Below are 25,462 nucleotides of genomic sequence, written 5' to 3'. Positions count from 1 at the left end.
GGTCAAACGGGTGGACTAGGCTGAGCCCCTGCGCTCCTGAGCCCCTGCTCCCGAGCCCTCCGCCGCTTGCCACTTCGGCAGCGGCGTCCATCCCCCGCCGCCCGCCACACCGGCAGCGGCGTCCACCTCTCGCCGCTGGCTGCCCCGGTCCCGGCGGCCACCTCTTGCGCCCCCCTCCGTCCCTTGGTCGTCCGTCCCCTGCCGTAGGCATGGCCAACAGTCCCCGCTCGGTCACCTCCACGATCCGCCCCCCTGGCGAGAGGCCGGTGGTCTCCGGCCTTGGCATCTCCTCTGGCTCCGAGGCCTCCGAGGAGCGTGGCCCGGTGGTCGAGTCGTCGGCGCCTGCTGTCCTGGTCGCCCCGCCTGGCTGGGAGCAGCCCCGGCCGTCCAGGAGGGAGCTGTGGCGTCGCCGCCAAGATGCCACCGCCCGGGCGCCACAGGTCCCGTCCCCGCCCAGGGAGCGCTGCGAGGTCTCACCGGAGATGGTGGGCCTCTGTTTCCGCTGCTTCCAGGACGGGCACTTCAAGGTGGACTGCACCAACGACGTGGTTTGCTTCTGATGTGGTCTCCCGGGCCATGTGTCCAAGGAGTGCAAGAGGCCCCGCAGCCGCTCCCCCGAAGAGGATCTCCGGCGCATCACAGCGGCAAAGGTTGCGCGGTGGGATTCCGCTCCGGTTGCTCGTGGGGGCGGCTCCGATCGGCGCGCCAGGATCCTCCCCACGCCGCCGCCGCCGCCTGCGGCCCCGGCCCCCAACGCCATCTGGCCACAGCTTGTCCCCCCCGTCTCGTTAGTCACGCGGTCGAGGAGCTTTGGCCGCAGGACCTCTGCATTGTTCGCCACTCCCCGTCCATGGCCGTGCTCGAGGGACGTCTCCAGCAGGCCTTGGCGGCATATGTCGGCGGTGCGCGCCATGACCTTTCCCCGAGTTTCGTCCTTGAGGCGCTGGGTGCGGTGATGGGCATCGAGCCGGAGTGGCTTTCGGTGCACTGTTTTCGCCTGGAGGATTTCCTGGTCGTTTTCACACGGCCACCGGACCGGAACAGAGTGGCGACCAGGCCTTTCGTGGAGCACAACGGCGTTCGTCTCTTCTTCCGGCAATGGACTCGTCAGGCATAGGCGGTTCATGCCAGATTCTGCTCAAAGGTGTCCTTGGTCCTCGAGGGATTGCCGCCGCATGCGTGGGAGCGAGAGGTCGCGGAGGACCTGCTTGGCTCCGCTTGCATCGTGGATTCGGTGGAGCCGGAGACCTCCTCGCGGAGCGACTTGTCAGCATTCAAGCTCTCTGCTTGGACGGCGGACCCCGAGTCCATCCCCTCCCTGCGATGGCTTGCGATCCCGGAGCCTGGTCTGCTTGCGCCACTCATGGAGCCCTCGCTGTTGCAGTACAAGATCCTGATCCACATTGATTCAGTCGCAGAATTTGGAGATCGAGATGAGCCATTCTTCCTGGGGTCCTCATCGGACAGTGGTCAAAGTGGGCTGCCGGAGCCGGACCGGGATTTTGGAGGCGGCGGTGGCGGCGGTGGCGGCGGTGGAGTCCCAATTAGGAGAGCCTGGCAGTTTGGCGTTCGAGATGCCCGCTATCTGGGGCCTGGCTCGGCGTATGGCGGCGGTCATGGACGGTCGCCGGGAACCTCGTCGGTGCGGACGACGCCTGGGATCGTCGGAGCAGAATGGCGCATCCCGCCTATGAGAGAGAAGCAGATGATATCAGCAGTAGGGCCACCTTCTCTGGTGCAAAACAGGTTATCCGTCAGAGTTTCAGCTTTTGACCGTCTGACGGGGCGGCCGGGTGCAATGGATGGAAATGAGGGGCGGCCAAATTCAAATCCCGCCCTCCCGGCCTTTGCGGGGATTGGGCAGCAGCCACCTGCCCGCGCTGCCAGCTCGGGGATCGATGTGCGCCATGCGGATTCGGGCCCGCGGCCTGCTACAGGTGCTGTCGTGGGGTCTGCTGACCAGTCAGCGAGGAGAATTGGACAGACTGCGGATCCTTCCAGACCTGCCCAGTCCCAACTTGCCGTGGGGTCTGCTGACCAGTCAGCGAGAAGGATTGGACAGACTGCGGATCCTTCCAGACCTGCCCAGTCCCAACTTGCCACAGCGGCGGATGCGGCCTCGCCCAGGGCGGTTCCGGAGGCATCAATGATTGAGACGACCATTGTGCCACCTCCGCCCCGTGGCGCAGGCCTGCCCAACCACTCCCAGGCTGGTGGGGCCTGAACCTGCGGATGAGGCTCGAATCCTGTAGGCGGTTGCGGTCGGCCCCGCAGGCCCCAATGCTGGCTCGGGGATCGTGCCTGACCAGAGTACTTTGGAGGTGGGGACTGCCAGTGGAAATATGGCGGAGAAGGAGACAAATGCGATGGGGCCTTCCCAAGGACGTGACCCACCATCAGCCAATACTAGTGAAGCTGTGTTCCTAGAGCCTGGACAGAACAAGGTGGGGCCTAACCCGTCCACGTCCACTGTTGCTGATGTGTTTCATGCACCGCTGCATGTAGCTGCATGCATGGACTTGGAGCCTTTCGTCCTTGCTGGCGGAGAACTGGAAGCTGCCGCGCCGGCCACTGCTTCGGCTACTGCTCGGCCAGACGATGATGGACTTCAGGCTGCCATGATCTCGGAGGGCATGACTCAGCAGGAGGCCGTGGCATATGCCAAGCTCAAATCCTTCTGCTCCAACCTCTTGAAGAAGCTTGCCCCCCCTCTCCTCAAAGAAGTTCAGGCCTCTTCCTCCCACGTCGAGACCATTTCGTGCACCCCAAGAAGAAACACCAGAGTTGCCAAGCGCTCGGCTTCGTCCAGTGTTGCCAAGGCCACGCCGGCAGAGAATGTGCTTCTGCGCACATTGGGCCTCGTGCCTGAGGACATGATCGCGGATGATGATGCAGTTCAAGAGCTTAAGGACCTCTTTGACTCGCCACTTTGGGAGCAGCATGTGAGGGTGATTGCTGCCTTGTTTGGCAAGACAGCGCAGCTGCAGGAGGCACAACAGCGTCCGACGATGGAGATCATGGCATGATGCCACGATCGACGGCTTGGCGATGGCGCACTTAATGATCATGGATTTAAGCCCATCGTTGATCTGTTGGAATGTGCGGGGGTTAAATAACGCGGCGAAGAGGAAGGCGGTGAGAGAATTCTTGGCGACGGTGAAGACGAGCCTTGTTTGCTTACAGGAGACAAAACTTGATGTAATTGACCCTTTTATCTTAATGCAATGCCTCGGTCAAGCCTTTGATGGTTAATCATACTTGCCGGCAATAGAGACGAGGGGTGGAGTCCTACTCGCCTGGGACTCCGCCATTGTCGATGTAGATAACATCCAGTTAGATGACAACTTCCTTACAGCCAAGGTTTGGCCTAAGAGGGGAGGGGCCTGGTGGATATCTGTGGTATACGGGCCACAAGGAGACGAAGATAAAACCAAATTATTGGCGGACTTGGGTGCCAGGAGAACAAATTGCCCCGGACCTTGGATGGCTTCGGAGAAGAGCAATGCGAACCTTAACAGACCCATGATGAACAAGTTCCGGCGATTTGTTGATGACAATGAACTCAAAGAGCTTTACATGCACGAGCGGATATTTACATGGTCCAATGAAAGAGATAACCCTACCATGACCAAAATCGACCGCGTTCTAGTCTCGGTGGACTGGGATTTGGAGTACCCGGACTGCCTGCTTCAAGCTCTGTCCACGAGTGTCTCGGACCATGCGCCTCTCCTCCTGAGCACTAGCGCCCCCTTGCTCTGAAAAAAAGATTTCGGTTTGAGCTTTTCTGGACTAAGCTAGAGGGGTTTGAGGATGCGGTGCGCGAGGCTTGGGTCTGCGATGACGCCATCACGGACCCCTTCAAACGGCTGGACGCCTTGCTTAGAAACGCAGCAAGGGCGCTGCAAGCTTGGGGCCAGCGGAAGCAGGGCAACATTAAACTGCTCATGGCCGTCGCCAACTGGATCATATTCAGATTTGACAAGGCGCAGGAGGCTAGGCATCTGACAAAATCTGAGCTATGGTTAAGGCGCACGCTGAAACACTCTCTGCTGGGGCTGGCCTCCCTTGAGCGTACCATTGACAGGCAAAGATCCAGATTTCGGTGGCTGAAAGAGGGCGATGCCAACTCCAAATTCTTCCAGGCTATAGCGAACGGAAGGCGATCTAAAAACTTCATTACTCATATTAGGCATGGAGATGAGATCCTCACAAATCATGACAAGATGGAGGAGGTGTTCTCTGAAACCTACCAATCACTCATTGGGACTGCCCACGCCCGAAATCACACTCTTGATCTTCAGTTCTTGGGCGTGGAGTCGGTGGACCTTAGTGATTTGGAGGAGATCTTTACCGAGGAGGAGGTGTGGGCCGTCATCAAGGAGCTGCCTGCGGATCGTGCTCTGGGCCCGGATGGCTTTATAGGAGCATTCTATCACAAGGCCTGGAACATCATAAAAAAGGATATAATGGCCGCCCTTCTCAAAATCTTCGTTGGGGACGGCCGAGGTTTTGCCAAGCTGAATCGGGCGTTGATTGTGCTCATCCCCAAGAGGGCGGACGCGAACACGGTGGCTGACTTTCGCCCCATTAGCATGCCCCATAGAATTTCCAAGCTATTCGCCAAGTTGCTTGCCACCAGATTACGACCGCGGATGCAAGATATCGTCACCTTCAATCAGTCTGCTTTCATCAAGGGACGAAGCTTGCACGACAACTTTCTACTCGTGCGGCAGGTGTCTAGGAAGATCTCGGCGAGAAAAAGCAAAGGCGTGTTCCTCAAGCTTGATATCTCCAGGGCCTTCGACTCTCTCTCATGGCCCTTTCTCTTCGAAGTCCTCAAGGCCAAAGGATTCGGTGATTGTTGGATCTCCTGGATTATCATTCTACTGCAATCAGCTTCCACCAGAATTGTGATCAATGGTGACCAAGGTAGGCGCATCAACCATGCCCAAGGTCTGCGACAAGGAGACGCTGTCTCGCCTCTCCTATTTGTGATTGCTATGGATATCCTCACAACCATCTTCGCCAGAGACCTTGAGGAGAGAATCATTACAAGCTACATGGGCATCTCGGCACATCAGCGTCTTTCCATATACGCAGATGATGTAGCCCTCTTCATACACCCCCTCAGGCAAGATCTCGAGTTCATCAGATGTGGGCTACAGATTTTTGGCGAGGCTTCGGGCCTCAAGGCCAACTACAGAAAATCTACTGCCACGCTCATTCATGGCGATCAGGAGGACAAGGAGAGAATCCTGGCAACCCTCCAGTGCACGCTGACCAACTTCCCGTGCCGATACCTCGGGCTCCAGCTCGCGATCAAGCAGCTCACCAAGGCTGATTGGCAACCCTTGCTCGATCTCGTGAGAAAATTCCTCCCTGCATGGCAGCGTGGCCTAATGCAGCGTTCTGGGCGCCTGATTCTTGTGAACTCTGTCATAGCGGCGAGGCCGATCCACCAGCTGCTCATCCTCGAAGCCCCGGCTTGGGTGCTGGAAGACATTAATAGTTGGATGCGGGCCTTCTTTTGGGCTGGCAAAGATAAAGTCAATGGTGGCCAATGCTTGGTGGCATGGAACTCTATATGCCGTCCTTGAAGTTTGGTGGGCTGGGAGTCAAGGATTTGCACCGGCAAGGGCTCGCCCTTAGGGTTCGGTGGGAGTGGCTCCGACGCACAGATCCGAACAGGCCATGGCAAGGGCTCTCTCCTTTTGTGGATGATGATGCTAGAGCAATTTTGGACAGCCTGATGCATATCTCTGTTGGGAGAGGAGATAAAGTACTTTTCTGGAGAGATCGATGGATCCATGGCTTTGCGGTCAAGGACATTGCACCCATGGTTCATGCCCTAATCGACACTCGGACGATAAATCAAAGAACTCTGCAGCAGGCCACTGTGGATGAGAGATGGGTTTTGGACATCCCGGACAGCAACTCCTTCCAAGTGCTTCTACAAGTCATGCATCTACGGCTGGCCATCTCCACGGTGCAGCAAGACCTCGACGTGGAGGACGTGTTTTCTTGGCCCTGTGCTGCCTCACAAGCTTATTCAGCGCAGTCCACCTATGCCACTCTTTGCCACGGCTTGGTCTCTTTCCCCCAGGCCAAAGCCATTTGGAGGAGTTGGGCTCCACTCAAGTGCAAAATTTTCTCTTGGTTGGCCACGCAAAAGAGAATCTGCACTTCGGATCGTCGTGCCAGGCATGGCCTTCAGGACGAACCTTCCGCATGCTACACATGTCTCCAGGAGGTGGATAATGTTGATCATATCCTTGCACAATGTGTCTATGCCCGTGAGACCTGGCATCGCTGCTTTGATGTTCTGAACCCGCCTACCGCGGTCACGACACCCCAAGATCGCTTTCTGGAATGGTGGATGGCGCAGAGACAAGCCTTTCAAAAGGAGGAGAGGCGTGGGTTTGACACTTTGGTTATCTGTGCCACGTGGTCCATGTGGAAGCAGCGGAACGCCCGTGTCTTCAGTCGGAGAGAACAACAGTTAGATGCGCAGGCCCTGACGAGTAGCATTCTTGAGGAGATTAAGGAATGGAAACTTGCTAGAGGCGGAGTAGGTGGTTTACAAAGATTCGTGAGAGTGTAGCTTATTCTCTTGTAATGGTGTGGGTGGGCTAATGGTGGTGTCCGCACTACTATCGGCCTCTTGTAATCAAATTTTCTTCCTTCTATAAAAATATGGTACGCAATTTGCGTATTTAAAAAAAAACGGGTGGACTAGGCACCAAGAAGAACCGAACCCCATTTGCGGCTCGGGTTGACGCCAATTTAACGCAGGCCGCGCCGGGCCACCGGGCCCCGAGCGGCGCGGCGAGCCACCGGATTTTCTCGCGTTTTGGACCCCGTCCCGGTCCCGCGGCAACGACGAAATCCGGAACCCCTCCCTCTTTGGACGCCTATGCGTAAGCCTCGATCCATCTCGCTGGGTCGACTCGACCCGTGATGTGGATCAAGCCGTGCGTGCGTGCGTGCGTGCCGGCCGGCCGAGCGTCCAGACACGCGCGGCACGGCACAGAGTGCCAGGTCCCCTTTTCCTTTGCTTGCTTGATGTCAGCCATTGGACCCAACCACTCTTACACCACACAACACCACGTCCTCATGCAATCCAGCTCTTCCGCCAGGGTCGGGCCACGCGGTTTCGTTCATGCGAGTTACGTCCAAACTTATCTGCTGCATAGATGTCTCCGTTTCTTGAGTCATCATGGTCATGCATGCATGCATGCAATCTTAGGTAGCGCAGTGCAGCTAGTACTCTCGGATCAGACCGCCGTTCAAGCATCCACGTTCAGACCAGATCACCATTCAGGCACCCACGCGTTCGCTTGCTTAACGGCAGTGCTCTCTGCTTTTAAGTTTTATTAACTAATCATCATAGTAAAAGATCACCGCCTGGCCGTGGTCCTCCAGTGACCATATTATTTTTACGACGGCACACTCCCTATACAAGGCTGAGCTATCATAAGACCGGTGATAATAACTGATAGTAAGTGGTTACATGCCCTAGGTTCGAACGAAGTGAATAGACAGGCAGAGACAGGGATACACGATCGGAACTTGCAGGGTAAAAAACACAAGTCGATCGACACATACGCTCGCCAAATCACCTCAGCACAGCACCCACATTTTGTTTTCGAGAATGTCTCAGCATCCGCGTCAGCCTGTCACACCGCCGCCTGGGTTGTAACGAGCTGGTGCCAATCCCTGTTGAGGAGAGGCCTCTATCGGGGTTGCAGGAAAGAAGGGACTACTTGTCACGCTGTTAGGTTTTATGTTTATCTATTATGAAAACATTAGATTAGAAAACAGCGGCATTGCTTTGAACGCATGGACAGACGAATCTGTAACATCGCTTATGCCCAAAGTCGTCGTGTCTTCCTTGGAGCTGAGATCGATGCCAGCAATCCGCCTTCTCCGGGACTCTGGAGCTACCGATGCACATACGTGTTTACGAGTAGCTTTGCGAACCCAGACACCTGACCTCCATCGGCCGACGCCTTTGCCGCGGTGCAATTGCCAGGCAAGGTCTCTCTCTTGCTGCGCGATGGGAACCAACAAACCGGCAAAATTACTCTCTCTCTCTCTCTCCGGCCCTAGGCCGCCATGGCAAAAGGTGCGGCGGCCTGAGGCCCATCTCAAATAAGGGCCCCGCTATATATACATACCTAAATAAACATAGCTGGTTCTTCTTAAAGAAAAACAACGCTGGTATTTGATCCACCTAAGTTGGCCAATGAGCTTATTCTGCCGTCGATGAAATGGGATCGGGTGAGGATCTCCCAAGTCTTCCTGCCTACATCCGCTCAAGCAGTTTTGTCCATCCCGCTTTGCACCGAGTCAATTGCACAAAATTACTACATTTGCGGCTAGGTTTACAGAAAACCATCAAGTCACTAATCCATTGCAAAAACAACTGCTTTTTCACTAAACCTCTTGCAAAAAGCACTGATCATCCACTTGTTGGAAATATGCCCTAGAGGCAATAATAAATTGGTTATTATTATATTTTTTTGTTCATGATAATCGTTTATTATCCATGCTAGAATTGTATTGATAGGAAACTCAGATACATGTATGGATACATAGACAACACTATGTCCCTAGTAAGCCTCTAGTTGACTGGCTCGTTGATCAATAGATGATTACGGTTTCCTGACCATGGACATTGGATGTCGTTGATAACGGGATCACATCATTAGGAGAATGATGTGATGGACAAGACCCAATCCTAAGCCTAGCACAAGATCATGTAGTTCGTATGCTAAAGCTTTTCTAATGTCAAGTATCATTTCCTTAGACCATGAGATTGTGCAACTCCCGGATACCGTAGGAGTACTTTGGGTGTGCCAAACGTCACAACGTAACTGGGTGGCTATAAAGGTACACTACAGGTATCTCCGAAAGTGTCTGTTGGGTTGGCACGAATCGAGAATGGGATTTGTCACTCCGTGTAAACGGAGAGGTATCTCTGGGCCCACTCGGTAGGACATCATCATATGTGCACAATGTGACCAAGGAGTTGATCACGGGATGATGTGTTACGGAACGAGTAAAGAGACTTGCCAGTAACGAGATTGAACAAGGTATTGGGATACCGACGATCGAATCTCGGGCAAGTATCGTACCGCTAGACAAAGGGAATTGTATACGGGATTGATTAAGTCCTTGACATCGTGGTTCATCCGATGAGATCATCGTGGAACATGTGGGAGCCAACATGGGTATCCAGATCCCGCTGTTGGTTATTGACTAGAGAGTTATCTTGGTCATGTCTGCATGGTTCCCGAACCCGTAGGGTCTACACACTTAAAGTTCGATGACGCTAGGGTTATAGGGAATAGATATACGTGGTTACCGAATGTTGTTCGGAGTCCCGGATGAGATCCCGGACGTCACGAGGAGTTCCGGAATGGTCCGGAGGTAAATATTTATATATGGGAAGTCCTGTTTTGATCGCCGGAAAAGTTTTGAGTTTTATCGGTAATGTACCGGGACCACCGGGAGGGTCCCGGTGGTCCACCAAGTGGGGCCACCAGCCCCGGAGGGCTGCATGGACCAAGTGTGGGAGGGGACCAGCCCCAGGTGGGCTGGTGCGCCCCCCCACCAAGGCCCAAGGCGCAAGGGAGAGTGGAAGGGGGCAAACCCTAGGCTCAGATGGGCCTAAGGCCCACCTAGTGGTGCGCCCCCCTCTCTCCCCCCTTGGCCGCCCCCCTAGATGGGATCTAGGGCTGGCCGCCACCCCTAGGGGTGGAAACCTAGGTGGGGGCGCAACCCCTCCCCTTCCCCTATATATACTTGAGGTTTTGGGCTGCCAGAGACACACGATTCAATCTCCTTGGCGCAACCCTACCCCTCTCCCTCCTCGTCTCTTGCGGTGCTTGGCGAAGCCCTGTTGGAGTACCACGCTCCTCCACCACCACCACCACCACGCCGTCGTGCTGCTGCTGGATGGAGTCTTCCCCAACCTCTCCTTCTCCCCTTGCTGGATCAAGGCGTAGGAGACGTCATCGGGCTGTACGTGTGTTGAACACGGAGGTGCCGTCCGTTCGGCACTAGGATCATCGGTGATTTGGATCACGACGAGTACGACTCCATCAACCCCGTTCACTTGAACGCTTCCGCTTAGCGATCTACAAGGGCATGTAGACGCACTCTCCTTCCCTCGTTGCTAGATTACTCCATAGATTGATCTTGGTGATGCGCAGAAAATTTTGAATTTCTGCTACGTTTCCCAACAGTGGTATCAGAGCTAGTTCTATGCGTAGTTACTATGCACGAGTAGAACACAAAGTAGTTGTGGGCGTCGATATTGTCAATTATCTTGCCGTTACTAGTCTTATCTTGATTCGGCAGCATCGTGGGATGAAGCGGCCCGGACCGACCTTACACGTACGCTTACGTGAGACCGGTTCCACCGACTGACATGCACTAGTTGCATAAGGTGGCTGGCGGGTGTCTGTCTCTCCCACTTTAGTCGGATCGGATTCGATGAACAGGGTCCTTATGAAGGGTAAATAGAAGTTGGCAATTCACGTTGTGGTTTTGGCATAGGTAAGAAACGTTCTTGCTAGAAACCTATAGCAGCCACGTAAAAAACTTGCAACAACAATTAGAGGACGTCTAACTTGTTTTTGCAGCAAGTGTTTTGTGATGTGATATGGCCAAAGGATGTGATGAATGATATATATGTGATATATGAGATCATGTTCTTGTAATAGGAATCACGACTTGCATGTCGATGAGTATGACAACCGGCAGGAGCCATAGGAGTTGTCTTTATTTTTTGTATGACCTGCGTGTCATTGAGAAACGTCATGTAATTACTTTACTTTATTGCTAACCGTTAGCTGTAGTAGTAGAAGTAATGGTTGGCGAGACAACTTCATGAAGACACGATGATGGAGATCATGATGATGGAGATCATGGTGTCATGCCGGTGACGATGATGATCATGGAGCCCCGAAGATGGAGATCAAAAGGAGCAAAGTAATGATGGCTATATCATGTCACTATTTGATTGCATGTGATGTTTATCATGTTTTTGCATCTTATTTGCTTAGAACGACGGTAGCTTAAATAAGATGATCCCTCATTAAAATTTCAAGAAAGTGTTCCCCCTAACTGTGCACCGTTGCGAAAGTTCGTCGTTTCAAAGCACCACGTGATGACCGAGTGTGATACATTCTAACATTCACATACAATGGGTGTAAGACAGATTTACACACGCGAAACACTTAGGTTGACTTGACGAGCCTAGCATGTACAGACATGGCCTCGGAACACAAGAGACCGAAAGGTCGAGCATGAGTCGTATGGTAGATACGATCAACATGAAGATGTTCACCGATGATGACTAGTCCGTCTCACGTGATGATCGGACACGACCTAGTTGACTCGGATCATGTAATCACTTAGATGACTAGAGGGATGTCTATCTGAGTGGGAGTTCATAAGATGAACTTAATTATCCTGAACATAGTCAAAAGGTCTTCGCAAATTATGTCGTAGCTCGCGCTTCAGTTCTACTGTTTAGATATGTTCCTAGAGAAAATTTAGTTGAAAGATGATAGTAGCAATTATGCGGACTAGGTCCGTAAACTGAGGATTGTCCTCATTGCTTCATAGAAGGCTTATGTCCTTAATGCACCGCTCAGTGTGCTGAACCTCGAATGTCGTCTGTGGATGTTGCGAACATCTGACATACACATTTTGATAACTACGTGATAGTTTAGTTAAACGGTTTAGAGTTGAGGTACCGAAGACGTTTTGAAACGTCGCGAAACATATGAGATGTTTCGAGGGCTGAAATTGGGATTTCAGGCTCGTGCCCACGTCAAGAGGTATAAGACCTCCGACGATTTTCTTAGCCTGCAAACTAAGGGAGAAAAGCTCAATTGTTAAGCTTGTGCTCAGATTGTCTGAGTACAACAATCATTTGAATCAAGTGGGAGTTGATCTTCCAGATGAGATAGTGATGTTTCTCCGAAGTCATTACCACCAAGCTGCTAGAGCTTCGTGATGAACTATAATATATCGGGGACATATATGATGATCCTTGAGATATTCGCGATGTTTGACACCACAAAAGTAGAAATTAAGAAGGAGCATCAATTGTTGATGGTTGGTGAAACCACTAGTTTCAAGAAGGGCAAGGGCAAGAAGGGATACTTCATGAAACGGCAATTCAGCTACTGCTCTAGTGAAGAAACCCAAGGTTGAACCCAAACCCGAGACTAAGTGCTTCTGTAATAAGGGGAACAACCACTGGAGCAGAATTACCCTAGATACTTGGTAGATTAGAAGGCTGGCAAGGTCGATAGAAGTATATTGGATATACATTGTGTTAATGTGTACTTTACTAGTACTCCTAGTAGCACCATGGTATTAGATACCGGTCTGGTTGCTAAGTGTTAGTAAACTCGAAATAAAAGGCTGCGGAGTAAACGGAGACTAGCTAAAGGTGAGCTGGCGATATGTGTTGGAAGTTTTTCCCAATCTTGATGTGATCAAGCATCGCACGCTCCCTCTACCATCGAGATTGGTGTTTGCGTTGAGCATAGACATGATTGGATTATGTTTATCGCAATACGGTTATTCATTTAAGGAGAATAATGGTTACTCTATTTATTTGAATAATACCTTCAATGGTCTTGCACCTAAAATGAATGAATCTCGATCGTAGTGATACACATGTACATGCCAAAAGATATAAGATAGTAATGATAGTACCACCTACTTGTGGCACTGCCACGTAAGTCATATCGGTATAAAACGCATGAAGAAGCTCCATGTTGATGGATCTTTGGGCTCACTCGTTTTTGAAAAGTTTGAGACATGCGAACCATGTCTATTGGTGTATATGCATGAAGAAACTCCATGCAAATGGACCATTTGGACTCACTTGATTTTGAATCACTTGACACATGCAAATCATACCACACGGGCAAGATGACTGAAAGCCTCGCTTTCAGTAAAATGGAACTAGAAAGCAACTTGTTGGAAGTAATACATTTTGATGTGTGCAGTCCAATGAGTGCTGAGGCGTGTAGTGGATATCGTTATGTTCTTACTTCACACATGATTTGAGTAGATGTTGAGTATATTTACTTGATGAATCACGAGTCTGAATTATTGAAAGGTTCAGGGTGAAGTTGAAAGATCGTCGTGACAAGAGGATAAAATATCTATGATATGATCATAGAGATGAATATCTGAATTACGAGTTTGGCACAGAATTAAGACATTGTGGAAATTGTTTCACAACTAATACAGCCTGGAACACTATAGTGTGATGGTGTGTCCGAATATCATAACTGCACCCTATTGGATATGATGCATACCATGATGTCTCTTATCGAATTACCACGATAGTTTATGGGTTAGGCATTAGAGACAACCACATTCACTTTAAATAGGGCACCACGTAATTCCGATGAGATGACACCGTATGAACTATGGTTTAGAGAAACCTAAGCTGTCATTTCTTAAAAGTTTGGGGCTGCGACGCTTATGTGAAAAAGTTTCAGGCTGATAAGCTCGAACCCAAAGCGGATAAATGCATCTTCATAGGACACCCAAAACAGTTGGGTATACCTCCTGTCTTAGATCCGAAAGTGATAAGGGATTGTTTCTGGAATCGGGTCCTTTCTCGAGGAAAAAGTTTCTCTCGAAAGAATTGAGTGGGAGGATGGTGGAGACTTGATGAGGTTATTGAACCGTCTCTTCAACTAGTGTGTGGCAGGGCACAGGGAGTTGCTCCTGTGGCACCTACACCAATTGAAGTGGAAGCTTATGATAGTGATCATGAAACTTCAGATCAAGTCACTACCAAACCTCGTGGGATGACAAGGATGCGTACTACTTCAGAATGGTACATAATCCTGTCTTGGAAGTCATGTTGCTAGACAACAATGAACCTACGAGCTATGGAGAAGCGATGGTGGGCCTGGATTCCAAAATGGCTCGAGGCCATATAATCCGAGAGAGGATCCATATTTAAAAACAAAGTGTAGACTTTGGAAGAACTACTTGATGGTTGTAAGGCTGTTAGGTACATATGGATTTTAAAAGGAAGACGGAAAATGATGGTAAGTATCACCATTAAGAAAGCTCGACTTGTCGTTGAGATGTTTTCCGACAAGTTAAAGGAGTTGACTACGATGAGACTTTCTCACTCATAGCGATGCTAAGAGTCTGTTGGAATTATATTAGCGATTGCTGCATTATTTATGAAATCTTGCAGATAGGATGTCAAAACATTGTTTCCTCGACGATTTTCTTGAGGAAAGGTTGTATGTGATACAACCGGAAGGTTTTGTCAATCCTGAAAGATGCTAATAAGTGTGCAAAGCTCCAGCAATCCTTCTAAGGACTGGAGTAAGCATCTCGGAGTTGGAATGTATGCTTTGATGAGATGATCAAAGATTTTGGGTGTATACAAAGTTTATGAGAAATTTGTATTTCCAAAGAAGTGAGTGGGAGCACTATAGAATTTCTGATGAATATATGTTGTTGACATATTGTTGATCAGAAATGACGTAGAATTTCTGGAAAGCATATAGGGTTATTTGGAAAGTGTTTTTCAATGGAAAGCCTGGATTAAGCTACTTGAACATTGAGCATCAAGATCTATAAGGATAGATCAAAACGCTTAATGGTACTTTCAAATGAGCACATACCTTGACATGATCTTGAAGGTGTTCAAGATGGATCAGTCAAAGAAGGAGTTCTTGCCTGAGTTGTAAGGTATGAAGTTAAGACTTAAAGCTCGACCACGGCAGAAGAAAGAGGAAGGACGAAGGTCGTCCCCTATGCTTTTGTCATAGGCTCTATACGGTATGCCATGCTGAGTACCGCACCTGATGTGTGCCTTGCCACATGTCTGGCAAGAGGGTACAAAGGTGATCTAGGAGTAGATCACCAGATAGCGGTCTAAATTATCCTTAGAGGAATAAGGATATGTTTCTCGGTTATGGAGGTGATAAAGAGTTCGACGTAAAGAGTTACGTCGATGCAAGCTTAACGCCTATCTGGATAGCTCTGAGTAGAGATACCGGATACGTATAATGGAGCAACAATTTAGAATAGCTCCAAGTAGAACAGTTATTTGAAATGGCTCCAAATGTAGCGTAGTAGTTGCATCTACAAGATGACATAGAAATTTGCGAAGTACATACGGATCTGAATGTTGCAGACCCGTTGACTAAAACCTCTCTCACAAGCATAACATGATCAAACCCAGAACTCTTTGGGTGTTAGTCACATGGGGATGTGACCTTGAGTGTTAATCACATATCGATGTGAACTGGATTATTGACTCTAGTGCAAGTGGGAGACTGTTGGAAATATGCCCTAGAGGCAATAATAAATTGGTTATTATTATATTTCCTTGTTCATGATAATCGTTTAATATCCATGCTAGAATTGTATTGATAGGAAACTCAGATACATGTGTGGATACATAGACAACACCATGTCCCTAGTAAGCCTCTAGTTGACTGGCTCGTTGATCAATAGATGGTTACGGTTTCCTGACCATGGACATTGGATGTCGTTGATAACGGGATCACATCATTAGGAGAATGATGTGATGGACAAGACCCAATCCTAAGCCTAGCACAAGATCATGTAGTTCGTATGCTAAAGCTTTTCTAATGTCAAGTATCATTTCCTTAGACCATGAGATTGTGCAACTCCCGGATACCGTAGGAGTACTTTGGGTGTGCCAAACGTCACAACATAACTGGGTGGCTATAAAGGTAGACTACAGGTATCTCCGAAAGTGTCTGTTGGGTTGGCACGAATCGAGACTGGGATTTGTCACTCCGTGTAAACGGAGAGGTATCTCTGGGCCCACTCGGTAGGACATCATCATATGTGCACAATGTGACCAAGGAGTTGATCACATGATGATGTGTTACGGAACGAGTAAAGAGACTTGCCAGTAACGAGATTGAACAAGGTATCGGGATACCGACGATCGAATCTCGGGCAAGTATCGTACCGCTAGACAAAGGGAATTGTATACGGGATTGATTAAGTCCTTGACATTGTGGTTCATCCGATGAGATCATCGTGGAACATGTGGGAGCCAACATGGGTATCCAGATCCCGCTGTTGGTTATTGACCGGAGAGTTATCTCAGTCATGTCTGCATGGTTCCCGAACCCGTAGGGTCTACACACTTAAGGTTCAATGACGCTAGGGTTATAGGGAATAGATATACGTGGTTATCGAATGTTGTTCGGAGTCCTGGATGAGATCCCGGACATCACGAGGAGTTCCAGAATGGTCCGGAGGTAAAGATTTATATATGGGAGTCCTGTTTTGGTCGCCGGAAAAGTTTTGGGTTTTATCGGTAATGTACCGGGACCACCGGGAGGGTCCCGGTGGTCCACCAAGTGGGGCCACCAGCGCCGGAGGGCTGCATGGGCCAAGTGTGGGAGGGGACCAGCCCCAGGTGGGCTGGTACGCCCCCCCACCAAGGCCCAAGGCGCAAGGGAGAGTGGAAGGGAGAAAACCCTAGGCTCAGATGGGCCTAAGGCCCACCTAGTGGTGTGCCCCCCTCTCTCCCCCCTTGGCCGCCCCCCCTAGATGGGATCTAGGGCTGGCCGCCACCCCTAGGGGTGGAAACCTAGGTGGGGGCGCAGCCCCTCCCCTCCCCCTATATATACTTGAGGTTTTGGGCTGCCAGAGACACGATTCAATCTCCTTCTTGGCGCAACCCTACCCCTCTCCCTCCTCGTCTCTCGCGGTGCTTGGTGAAGCCCTGCTGGAGTACCACGCTCCTCCACCACCACCACGTCATCGTGCTGCTGCTGGATGGAGTCTTCCCCAACCTCTCCTTCTCCCCTTGCTGGATCAAGGCGTAGGAGACGTCACCGGGATGTACGTGTGTTGAACACGGAGGTGCCGTCCGTTCGGCACTAGGATCATTGGTGATTTGGATCACGACGAGTACGACTCCATCAACCCCGTTCACTTGAACGCTTCCGCTTAGCGATCTACAAGGGTATGTAGATGCACTCTCCTTCCCTCGTTGCTAGATTACTCCATAGATTGATCTTGGTGATGTGTAGAAAATTTTGAATTTCTGCTACGTTCCCCAACACCACTTTGACTCGTGTAAGCGTGTTTATGACATATGGGACCAGATCGTCAGAGCTGACTTGGCAAAAAAGATTCTTCTCCAATCTCTTTACATACAGACCCCTCGATCAAAAAAGAAAAACGCAATCAAATCCCGTCGTCTCTCTGGATGGAATGCACGGGGAGCCGGAGGAGGCCGCTGGGAGCTCGTCCTTGAAGCCACGACGGCGCACTTTGCCTGTCGTCCGTCGGGATGTTGTGGCCGCTCGGCGCCGTGGATGGGGCCCAACCTCCATGCGCTTCGGTCCCTGCGCCGGCGGCTCCGCCCATCTCCGGTGCCTCTTCCAGGCCCGCAGGAGAGCCCCACCGCCCTGTGCGCACGCGCCATCTAGCCTCGCGCCGCTCCGCCCGGGCTTCGCCGCAGCTCGCTGTCGCCAGTTCGCCGGTGCACCGGGCACCACCGCCGCCCCCTCTCCCTCTCCAATTCCGCTGTCTCTCTTCCTTCTCCAACACTGCCGCCTGCCACCGCGCCAAGGCCTCGCCTGCCGGCGATGAGACCTTCCCGTCCGCGCGCGCGCTGGGCGAGACGCCGCCCACCCTAGGGGACACCCTCCCTGCGAGTAGAGCCGACGAGTGGACGGTGCCAGAGGAAGAGGTCCATGAATCGACAGCGGCCGGAGCTGGGCCACCATGGTGTCATCCTCGCCAGAGGAGCCGTGGCTGCAGCACCTCCCCTCGACGGATCCCGTCGCAACCCAGCTCAACAACGACGGATCTGAGCGGAAGGACGAGGCCAACATCGGGAGGAGTTGATTGCGTTTCTTTTTAGATTTCAGGGGTGTGTGTGTCAAATTTTTGCCAAGTTAGCTCTGACGATCTGGCCCCATCTGTCATAAATATGCTTAGACGAGCCAAAGTGGATGATCAGTGCTTTTTGCAAAAGGTTTAGTGAAAAAGCAGTGATTTTTGCAACGGATTAGCGACTTGGTGGTTTTCTGCAAACCTAGCCGCAAATGTGGTAGTTTTGTGCAATTGACTCCTTTGCACAAGACAGCTTGATGATTTCTGGTCATGGGTACATGAGCAAAATGGCGCTTTTTCCGTACGCCCAGCATACCGCATGCTGGTACCAACTAAACTCCGTTGAGACGCATGGTTGGAAGGTCGTGCTGACAACTCAAATTCTGAAAGAGAAATAAAAGCATGGACGAAAACGTGGAAGATTGACGTTCCATCAAAAATAATAAAAATTTATGTGGAGGCTAGTGCAACAGTCCTTGCCAACTTCAGACTTGCTCAAACACCGAAAGATGGCAGTACAATCAGACTGTGGACTTTGTGGCTCTGAAGATTCATGGCGGCATTCTTTGATGGAGTGTAACATGGCACGTTGTGTTTGGGCATTCGAGGATGAAGATGCAAAACGCTTTATTTTCTCATTGATGGACTCTATACCATATGAGGATTTCATCAAGATACTTGTAACACTATGGCCGATTTGGCATGCTTGGAGAAAGGCTATCCATGAGCATGTATTTCAGGGGCCATAAGCTACTAATCAATTTGTCAATAATTATCTAAGGGAACTTCTGATTTGCAAACCCTTGAAGCAACATGAAACTGTTCGAATACCTCTGAGACAACATCACAGATGGATCCCGCCACCTGCAGGAACTGCAAAAAATTGACGTGTCACGCGATGCAATGGAAGGGATTCCACTGGGAAGTATCTAGGCCCTTCAGCAATAAAATGTTAAGGTGTGACTGGCCCAAAATCATTGGAAGCTTCAGCTTGTCAAGAAGCGCTCTCACTTGCTCTTGACTTATCACTTGCAAACATACAGATAGTTTCAGACTGTCAAGGTGTGATCAAAGATATCCATGAAAATATGGATGCGCTACACTCTAACATTATTAAAGAGATCAATCTTACATCTCAGTAGTTCTCTCATTGTTCCTTCATCTTCGAAGGAAGATAAACTAATATTGAGGCACATAGCCTGCTAAACATGCTATAGGTCTTTCTTTAGGACGCCAAATGTGGCTCCTTAATCCTCCGGATCTACATTATATTTCTATGAACTTTTATAGTCAATAAAGTGGAGTGTGTTTAGACTAAAAAACCTTAAATAAACTATAGAAAATATGGTTTGTGAAACATATCTTCAAAATTGGCATGGGTGGACGGGGGCATTTTCCCTCCCCTGCACTTCTTCACATTGTATTTATTTGGTAAGTTACCTATGGTTAAGTACATGTATCTTATTATTATTATTGGGTGAAGTCCTTGTGTGCCCAAGGAGGGCGGCGGCAGGGCGTTCTTGCCTCCCGCGGCGTCTTCATGCAAGGCCTGGCGTCCAGTCGGCGCGGCGTGGTCCCGCGGTGGTCTCTGTTCATGGTGACACCACCCCTCTTCGGCTGGCTATCCTGTCCATGGCGGCGTCCTCTCCCTGGCTACTAGCGGGTGCTCAACGGATCTGGCCTGGGGCCGCGGTGGAGGCGTTATGCGGGTGCGTGGCGCGCTAGCCGTGCGTGGTCGTGTGTGGGCGCCCTCTTCTTTGGCGCGTGCACACGGGCCAGCCATGGTCATGCGCAGGGTGCGCCTACCGCTGCTGGGTTCTCCGTCGTTGGTGCTACAGGTTGATACGTCTCCAACATATCTATAGTTTTTTATTATTCCATGCTGTTATATTATCATTCTTGAATGTTTTATAATCATTTTATATCATTTTTTGGTACTAACCTATTGACATAGTGCCAAGTGTCAGTTGCTGTTTTTTGCATGTTTTTTACATCGCAGGTAATCAATATCAAATGGAGTCCAAATGCAGCGAAACTTTTTGTGGATTTTTGGACCAGAAAACACCCAATGGGCCGAAGAAGCGCCTGTGGGGTTCTCCGAGGGGAGCACAACCCACCAGGGCGCGTCTGGAGGCCCAGGCCCGCCTTGGTGGGTTGTGCCCACCTCGGGTGCCCCCCGAACCGTCTCTTTGCTCTATAAATACCTCAATATTCCAGAAACCTAGGGGAGTCGACGAAAATCAATTCCAGCCGCCGCAAGTTCCAGAACCACCAGATTTAATCTAGACACTGATACGTCTCCAACTTATCTATAATTTTTTATTGTTCCATGCTATATTATATCCTGTTTTGGACATTATTGGGCTTTATTTTACACTTTTATATTATTTTTGGGACTAACCTATTAACCAGAGGCCCAGCCTAGAATTGCTGTTTTTTTGTGCCTATTTTAGGGTTTCGCAGAAAAAGAATATCAAACGGAGTCCAAACGGAATGAAACTTTCGGGAACATGATTTTCGGAATGAACATGATCCAGAGGACTTGGATCCTACGTCAAGCAATCAACGAGGAAGGCACGAGGTAGGGGGCGCCCCTACCCCCCGGCGCCCCCTCCACCCTCATGGGGCCCACGTTGCTCCACCGACGTACTCCTTCCTCCTATATATACCTACGTACCCCCAAACTACCAGATACGGAGCCAAAACCCTAATTCCACCGCCGTAACTTTCTGTATCCACGAAATCCCATCTTGGGGCCTTTTCCGGAGCTCCGCCGGAGGGGGTATCGATCACGGAGGGCTTCTACATCAACACCATAGCCTCTCTGATGAAGTGTGAGTAGTTTACTTCAGACCTACGGGTCCATAGTTATTAGCTAGATGGCTTCTTCTCTCTTTTTGGATCTCAATACAAAGCCCCCCCTCTCTTGTGGAGATCTATTCGATGTAATCTTCTTTTGCGGCGTGTTTGTTGAGATCAATGAATTGTGGGTTTATGATCAAGTTTATCTATGAACAATATTTGAATCTTCTCTGAATTCTTTTATGTATGATTGGTTACCTTTGCAAGTCTCTTCGAATTATCAGTTTGGTTTGGCCTACTAGATTGATCTTTCTTGCAATGGGAGAAGTGCTTAGCTTTGGGTTCAATCTTGCGGTGTCCTTTCCCAGTGATAGTAGGGGCAGCAAGGCACGTATTGTATTGTTGCCATCGAGGATAACAAGACGGGGTTTATATCATATTGCATGAGTTTATCCCTCTACATCATGTCATCTTGCTTAAAGCGTTACATTGTTCTCTTGAACTTAATACTCTAGATGCATGCTGGATAGCGGTTGATGTGTGGAGTAATAGTAGTAGATGCAGGCAGGAGTCGGTCTACTTGTCTCGGACGTGATGCCTATATACATGATCATACCTAGATATTCTCATAACTATGCTCAATTCTGTCAATTGCTCAACAGTAATTTGTTTACCCACTGTAATACTTATGCTCTCGAGAGAAGCCTCTAGTGAAACCTATGGCCCCGGGGTCTATTTTCCATCATATTAATCTTCCAATACTTAGTTATTTCCTTTGCCATTTATTTTACTTGCATCTTTATTTCTCTTTATCATAAAAATACTAAAAATATTATCTTATCATATCTATCAGATCTCACTCTCGTAGGTGACCGTGAAGGGATTGACAACCCCTTTATCGCGTTGGTTGCGAGGAGTTTATTTGTTTGTGTACGTGCGAGGGACTTGTGCGCGGCCTCCTACTGGATTGATACCTTGGTTCTCAAAAACTGAGGGAAATACTTGCGCTGCTCTACTGCATCACCCTTTCCTCTTCAAGGGAAAACCAACGCAGTGCTCAAGAGGTAGCAGACACCATCTCGGAGGGGTTCATCATGTCCATTGGTGCCTCTCTAATGATGTTTTAGTAGGTCTTTGTAGACCTTTGGGTCCGTAGTTAGCAGCTAGATGGCTTCCTCTCTCTCTCTCTCTCTCTCTCTCTCGTTTGATTCTCAACACAATGGTCTCTTGAAGATCCATATGATGTAACTCTTTTGCGATGTGTTTGTTGGGATCTGATGAACTTTGAGTTTATGATCAGATCTATGTTTTTATCCATGAAAGTTATTTGAGTCTTCTTTGATCTCTTATATGCATGATTGCTTATAGCCTCGTATTTCTTCTCCAATATTTGGGTTTCGTTTGGCCAACTTGATCTATTTATCTTGCAATGGGATGATGTGCTTTGTGATGGGTTCGATCTTATGGGGCTTGATCCCAATGACAGAAAGGGAACCGACACGTAGGTATCATTGCCATTAAGGATAACAACATGGGGTTTATTTCTACATAAATAGATCTTGTCTACATCATGTCATTGTTCTTATTGCATTACTCCGTTTCTCCATGAACTTAATACACTAGAGGCGACCACTAGGCATCAGACTACAGCAGGGATGCATCCATCAGACCACTGTAGGACCGTACGATGAAGATAATCAGGTCCATCCGATTTGGTCGCAGGCCCCTCGCATAGGTGGTTTAATGAGCGTTAATTAAGTGCTTCCATGCAGGTAATTACTCCACCCTAAACGCACACCCTCGACGTATGCCTTCCTCCCTCTGGCTTTGTTCTCGCTGGATTCTGTCTTGCATAGTCTATTTCCTGGCACGAATGCTTCCCTCCCGTAGTTGCAAAAATGGCGCATCTCAGCCGCGAAATTGAGCATCGTGGGATCTCTGATGCAAACTGGCGTCGTGCTTCGTCTCCGGGCATGAATTCAGAAGTAGTTGGGGGTTCTGCAGCCGGTACTAATCCGCCTTACCAGAATCCACCGATTGTGAACAATGGAGATGAAGAGGTAAGATGAACAATTTCCATAAAAGTTTCGGCGATTTTTTTGTTGATTTTTGACGAGTTCTGTGGTCGTTGTGATGGGAGGTGGTTGTGGGATGCAAGTTTCTCTTGTTCAGAACAAATATTCTGGGATTATTGATATAGATTTATGAATAATATGATGATACGTAGATAGAAGCATGATGTGTTGCTCCATGATGCAAAATGAATGCCTGCTGGATGCTTATATGTGACTGTCAAGTTTCAGATATGTGCTAGTGAGTAGCATGAGGGTTGGCGCAATGTTATTCTTCGTGCATCATCCGCTAAAATTGCCTGCGTAATTCATTGGAGTATGTAGTTTATATTTCCTATATTCCCCAATATTTATAGGGTGCAATGGTTGGGATTGAATCATTGAACCAAATTGTAGAAATCAGCTGGAGATAACAAGGCGTAACAGAATGTAGGAGCATGTTCATGGATGCAAATGTCGATGCTAAATTGTATTTTTCTATGCAGGATGAAATCATGGATGACATCGAAGGGGATACGTATATGCCATTTGTTGATGACGCAACTACTCCTCGACCAGCTGCGCCATATGTAGGACAGGTGTTCGACACCATCGAGGAAGCACAGAAGGTTTATAATAAATATGCAAAGAAGCTTGGATTTGGCCCTAGGATTTGTTACACAAAGAGGATACAGAAGAAGGGGTGTGACCACATCATCAGGACAGAGTTTGAGTGTGTTCATTCAAGAGGGGGGAAAGTGCAGGTTGGAGGAAAACAAGGAGGTTGTGATCCTGAATGGTGTGACGCAACAGAAGAAGAAGGCAGTGCATCAAACATAGAACCAGATTTTGGTAATAAGAAGGTTGCTCAACAACGGTCCAGGAACAAGGTTAATAGGCATGAATCTAGAGCACGGATGGCCATGTTGTTGAGGAATGGAAAATGGGAAGTCTCGGTTTTTGAGGAGCAACATACACACCCAATGATGAGTAGGGAAGAATGGACGAGGTTCTATAGATCTCATAGGAAGGTGCCGTATGAGGACTACATGTTTCTCAAGACACTGCATAATCGGAACATACCAACCGCATTGATCATGGCTACACTTGGAGACTTGCATGGGAAACTAGGCAACCTACCATACACTGACAGAGATGTTGCAAACATTCGAACTAAGATGAGAAATGAGGTGTCTTTAAATGATATGGCGAAAACGATGGAGTATTTTGAGAAGCTTCATGCAGAGAGTCCCCTGTTCTATTATGCGAAGCTGGAAGATGAGAACAAAGCAGTGAGGGCACTATTCTGGGTGGATGGACGGACCTGGGAGGCATACAAGAAATTCAAAGACCGCGTCTTCTTTGACACTACGTTATGTACGAACAGGTACGATATGCCATTTGCACCCATCGTGGGGATCAACAATCACATGCAGACGATGATGTTAGGATGTGCGTTGCTCCCGGATGAAAAAATAGAGACATTCAAGTGGGTGTTTGAGAGGTGGATGGATGCAATGGGTCATGATCCTCCTGGGTGCATAATGACTGATCAAGATCAAGCGATGGCGACAACTATTGGTATGGTGTTTCCAGGTATAATACACAGATGTTGCAAGTGGCATGTGCTGAAGATCGCAAAGGAAAAACTTGGTATGTTGTTTAGGACAAGAGAGGATTTTGAGAAAGAATTCTATTATTGTGTGAATGGGACGGACACCATAGAAGAATTTGAGGAAGCATGGAAGCAGATGGTGTTGAAGCATGAGCTTGTTGAGCACACACATCTGATTAACATGTGGGAATGCAGAAAAACTTGGGCACCGATGTACTTTAAAAAGAATTTCTTTCCCTTCACTGGAACGACCGGCAGATCAGAAGGTTTGAACTCATTCTTCAAGAAGCTTGTGCACCCTCATGACTCGGTGTGGCAATTCGTGAAGCAGTACGAGTACATTCAGGAAACTAGGCTAGACCAGGAGGACAATGTTGGGTTCCTCGGCGAGGCGACGGTTCCAATGTTGTGGTCGAGGTAAGGAAGGATATTTTATTCAATTTCCATAACTGATTCTGGAAGCATCATCAGTACTGTGATATTGATTCTGTATTGTTGTGGTCATGCTTCTGTAATTAGTTCTAAGTTTGTAATGTTTATTTCGCTAGGTACAAGATAGAGGAGCAAGCGTCAAAGTTTTACACCAGGTCTGCCTTCGAAAAGTTTAGAGATATGATGGAGGAAACAACAACTTTGATGATTAATCCGATTGAAGGTAATCAATTTAAGTTTGAGGTTCGACGATGCGATCCAAGTTCTACTAAAATCCATGTGGTTGTTGTCGACCCAGTTGACAACTCGTATGACTGCTCATGCAACCGATTCCACATGAATGGGATCTTGTGTCATCACATTCTGAAGGTCATGGTGCATACTAATGTGCAAGTAATACCAGAGAAGTACTTGTTGTATAGATGGTCTGAGGAAGCAACCGTTAGACCTGCAAGAAGCAATGTATTTTCTTCAGATGTCCCAGAAACAAATACTTTGAGGTACAATGACATGTGCATTAGGATGTGCACCCTTGCTTCGGATGCATGTTTTGGTCCAGAAACGTACAAGATTGTTACTGGTGGAGTACATGATTTAAGCAACCTGGTATGGAGGTGGAGGTTGTTTGGTGGTTTGCCAGAGTCAGCAGCACCTAATGAAG

The 25,462-nt window shown here is 49.0% G+C and overlaps 1 protein-coding gene and 1 pseudogene across 1 annotated transcript; both read left to right on the top strand.

The window, feature by feature from the left end:
• The first annotated feature begins 209 nt into the window (after nt 1-209).
• Nucleotides 210-2,224, top strand: LOC147965614 (uncharacterized; annotated as a pseudogene).
• A 20,377-nt stretch (nt 2,225-22,601) lies between these two features.
• LOC147965613 (protein FAR1-RELATED SEQUENCE 5-like) lies at nt 22,602-25,187 on the top strand. Its single transcript, XM_087530528.1, has 4 exons — nt 22,602-22,763; nt 23,261-24,786; nt 24,918-25,024; nt 25,171-25,187. The coding sequence occupies exons 1-4, from the start codon at nt 22,602-22,604 to the stop codon at nt 25,185-25,187; spliced, it is 1,812 nt and encodes a 603-aa protein (XP_087386654.1).
• The last annotated feature ends 275 nt before the right edge of the window (nt 25,188-25,462 follow it).

Source organism: Triticum urartu, chromosome 6A (assembly GCF_056163025.1).
Source record: "Triticum urartu cultivar PI428250 chromosome 6A, HENAU_Tu73, whole genome shotgun sequence".
Lineage (NCBI taxonomy): Eukaryota > Viridiplantae > Streptophyta > Magnoliopsida > Poales > Poaceae > Triticum > Triticum urartu.
This window is presented reverse-complemented; position numbering and strand designations above follow the sequence as displayed.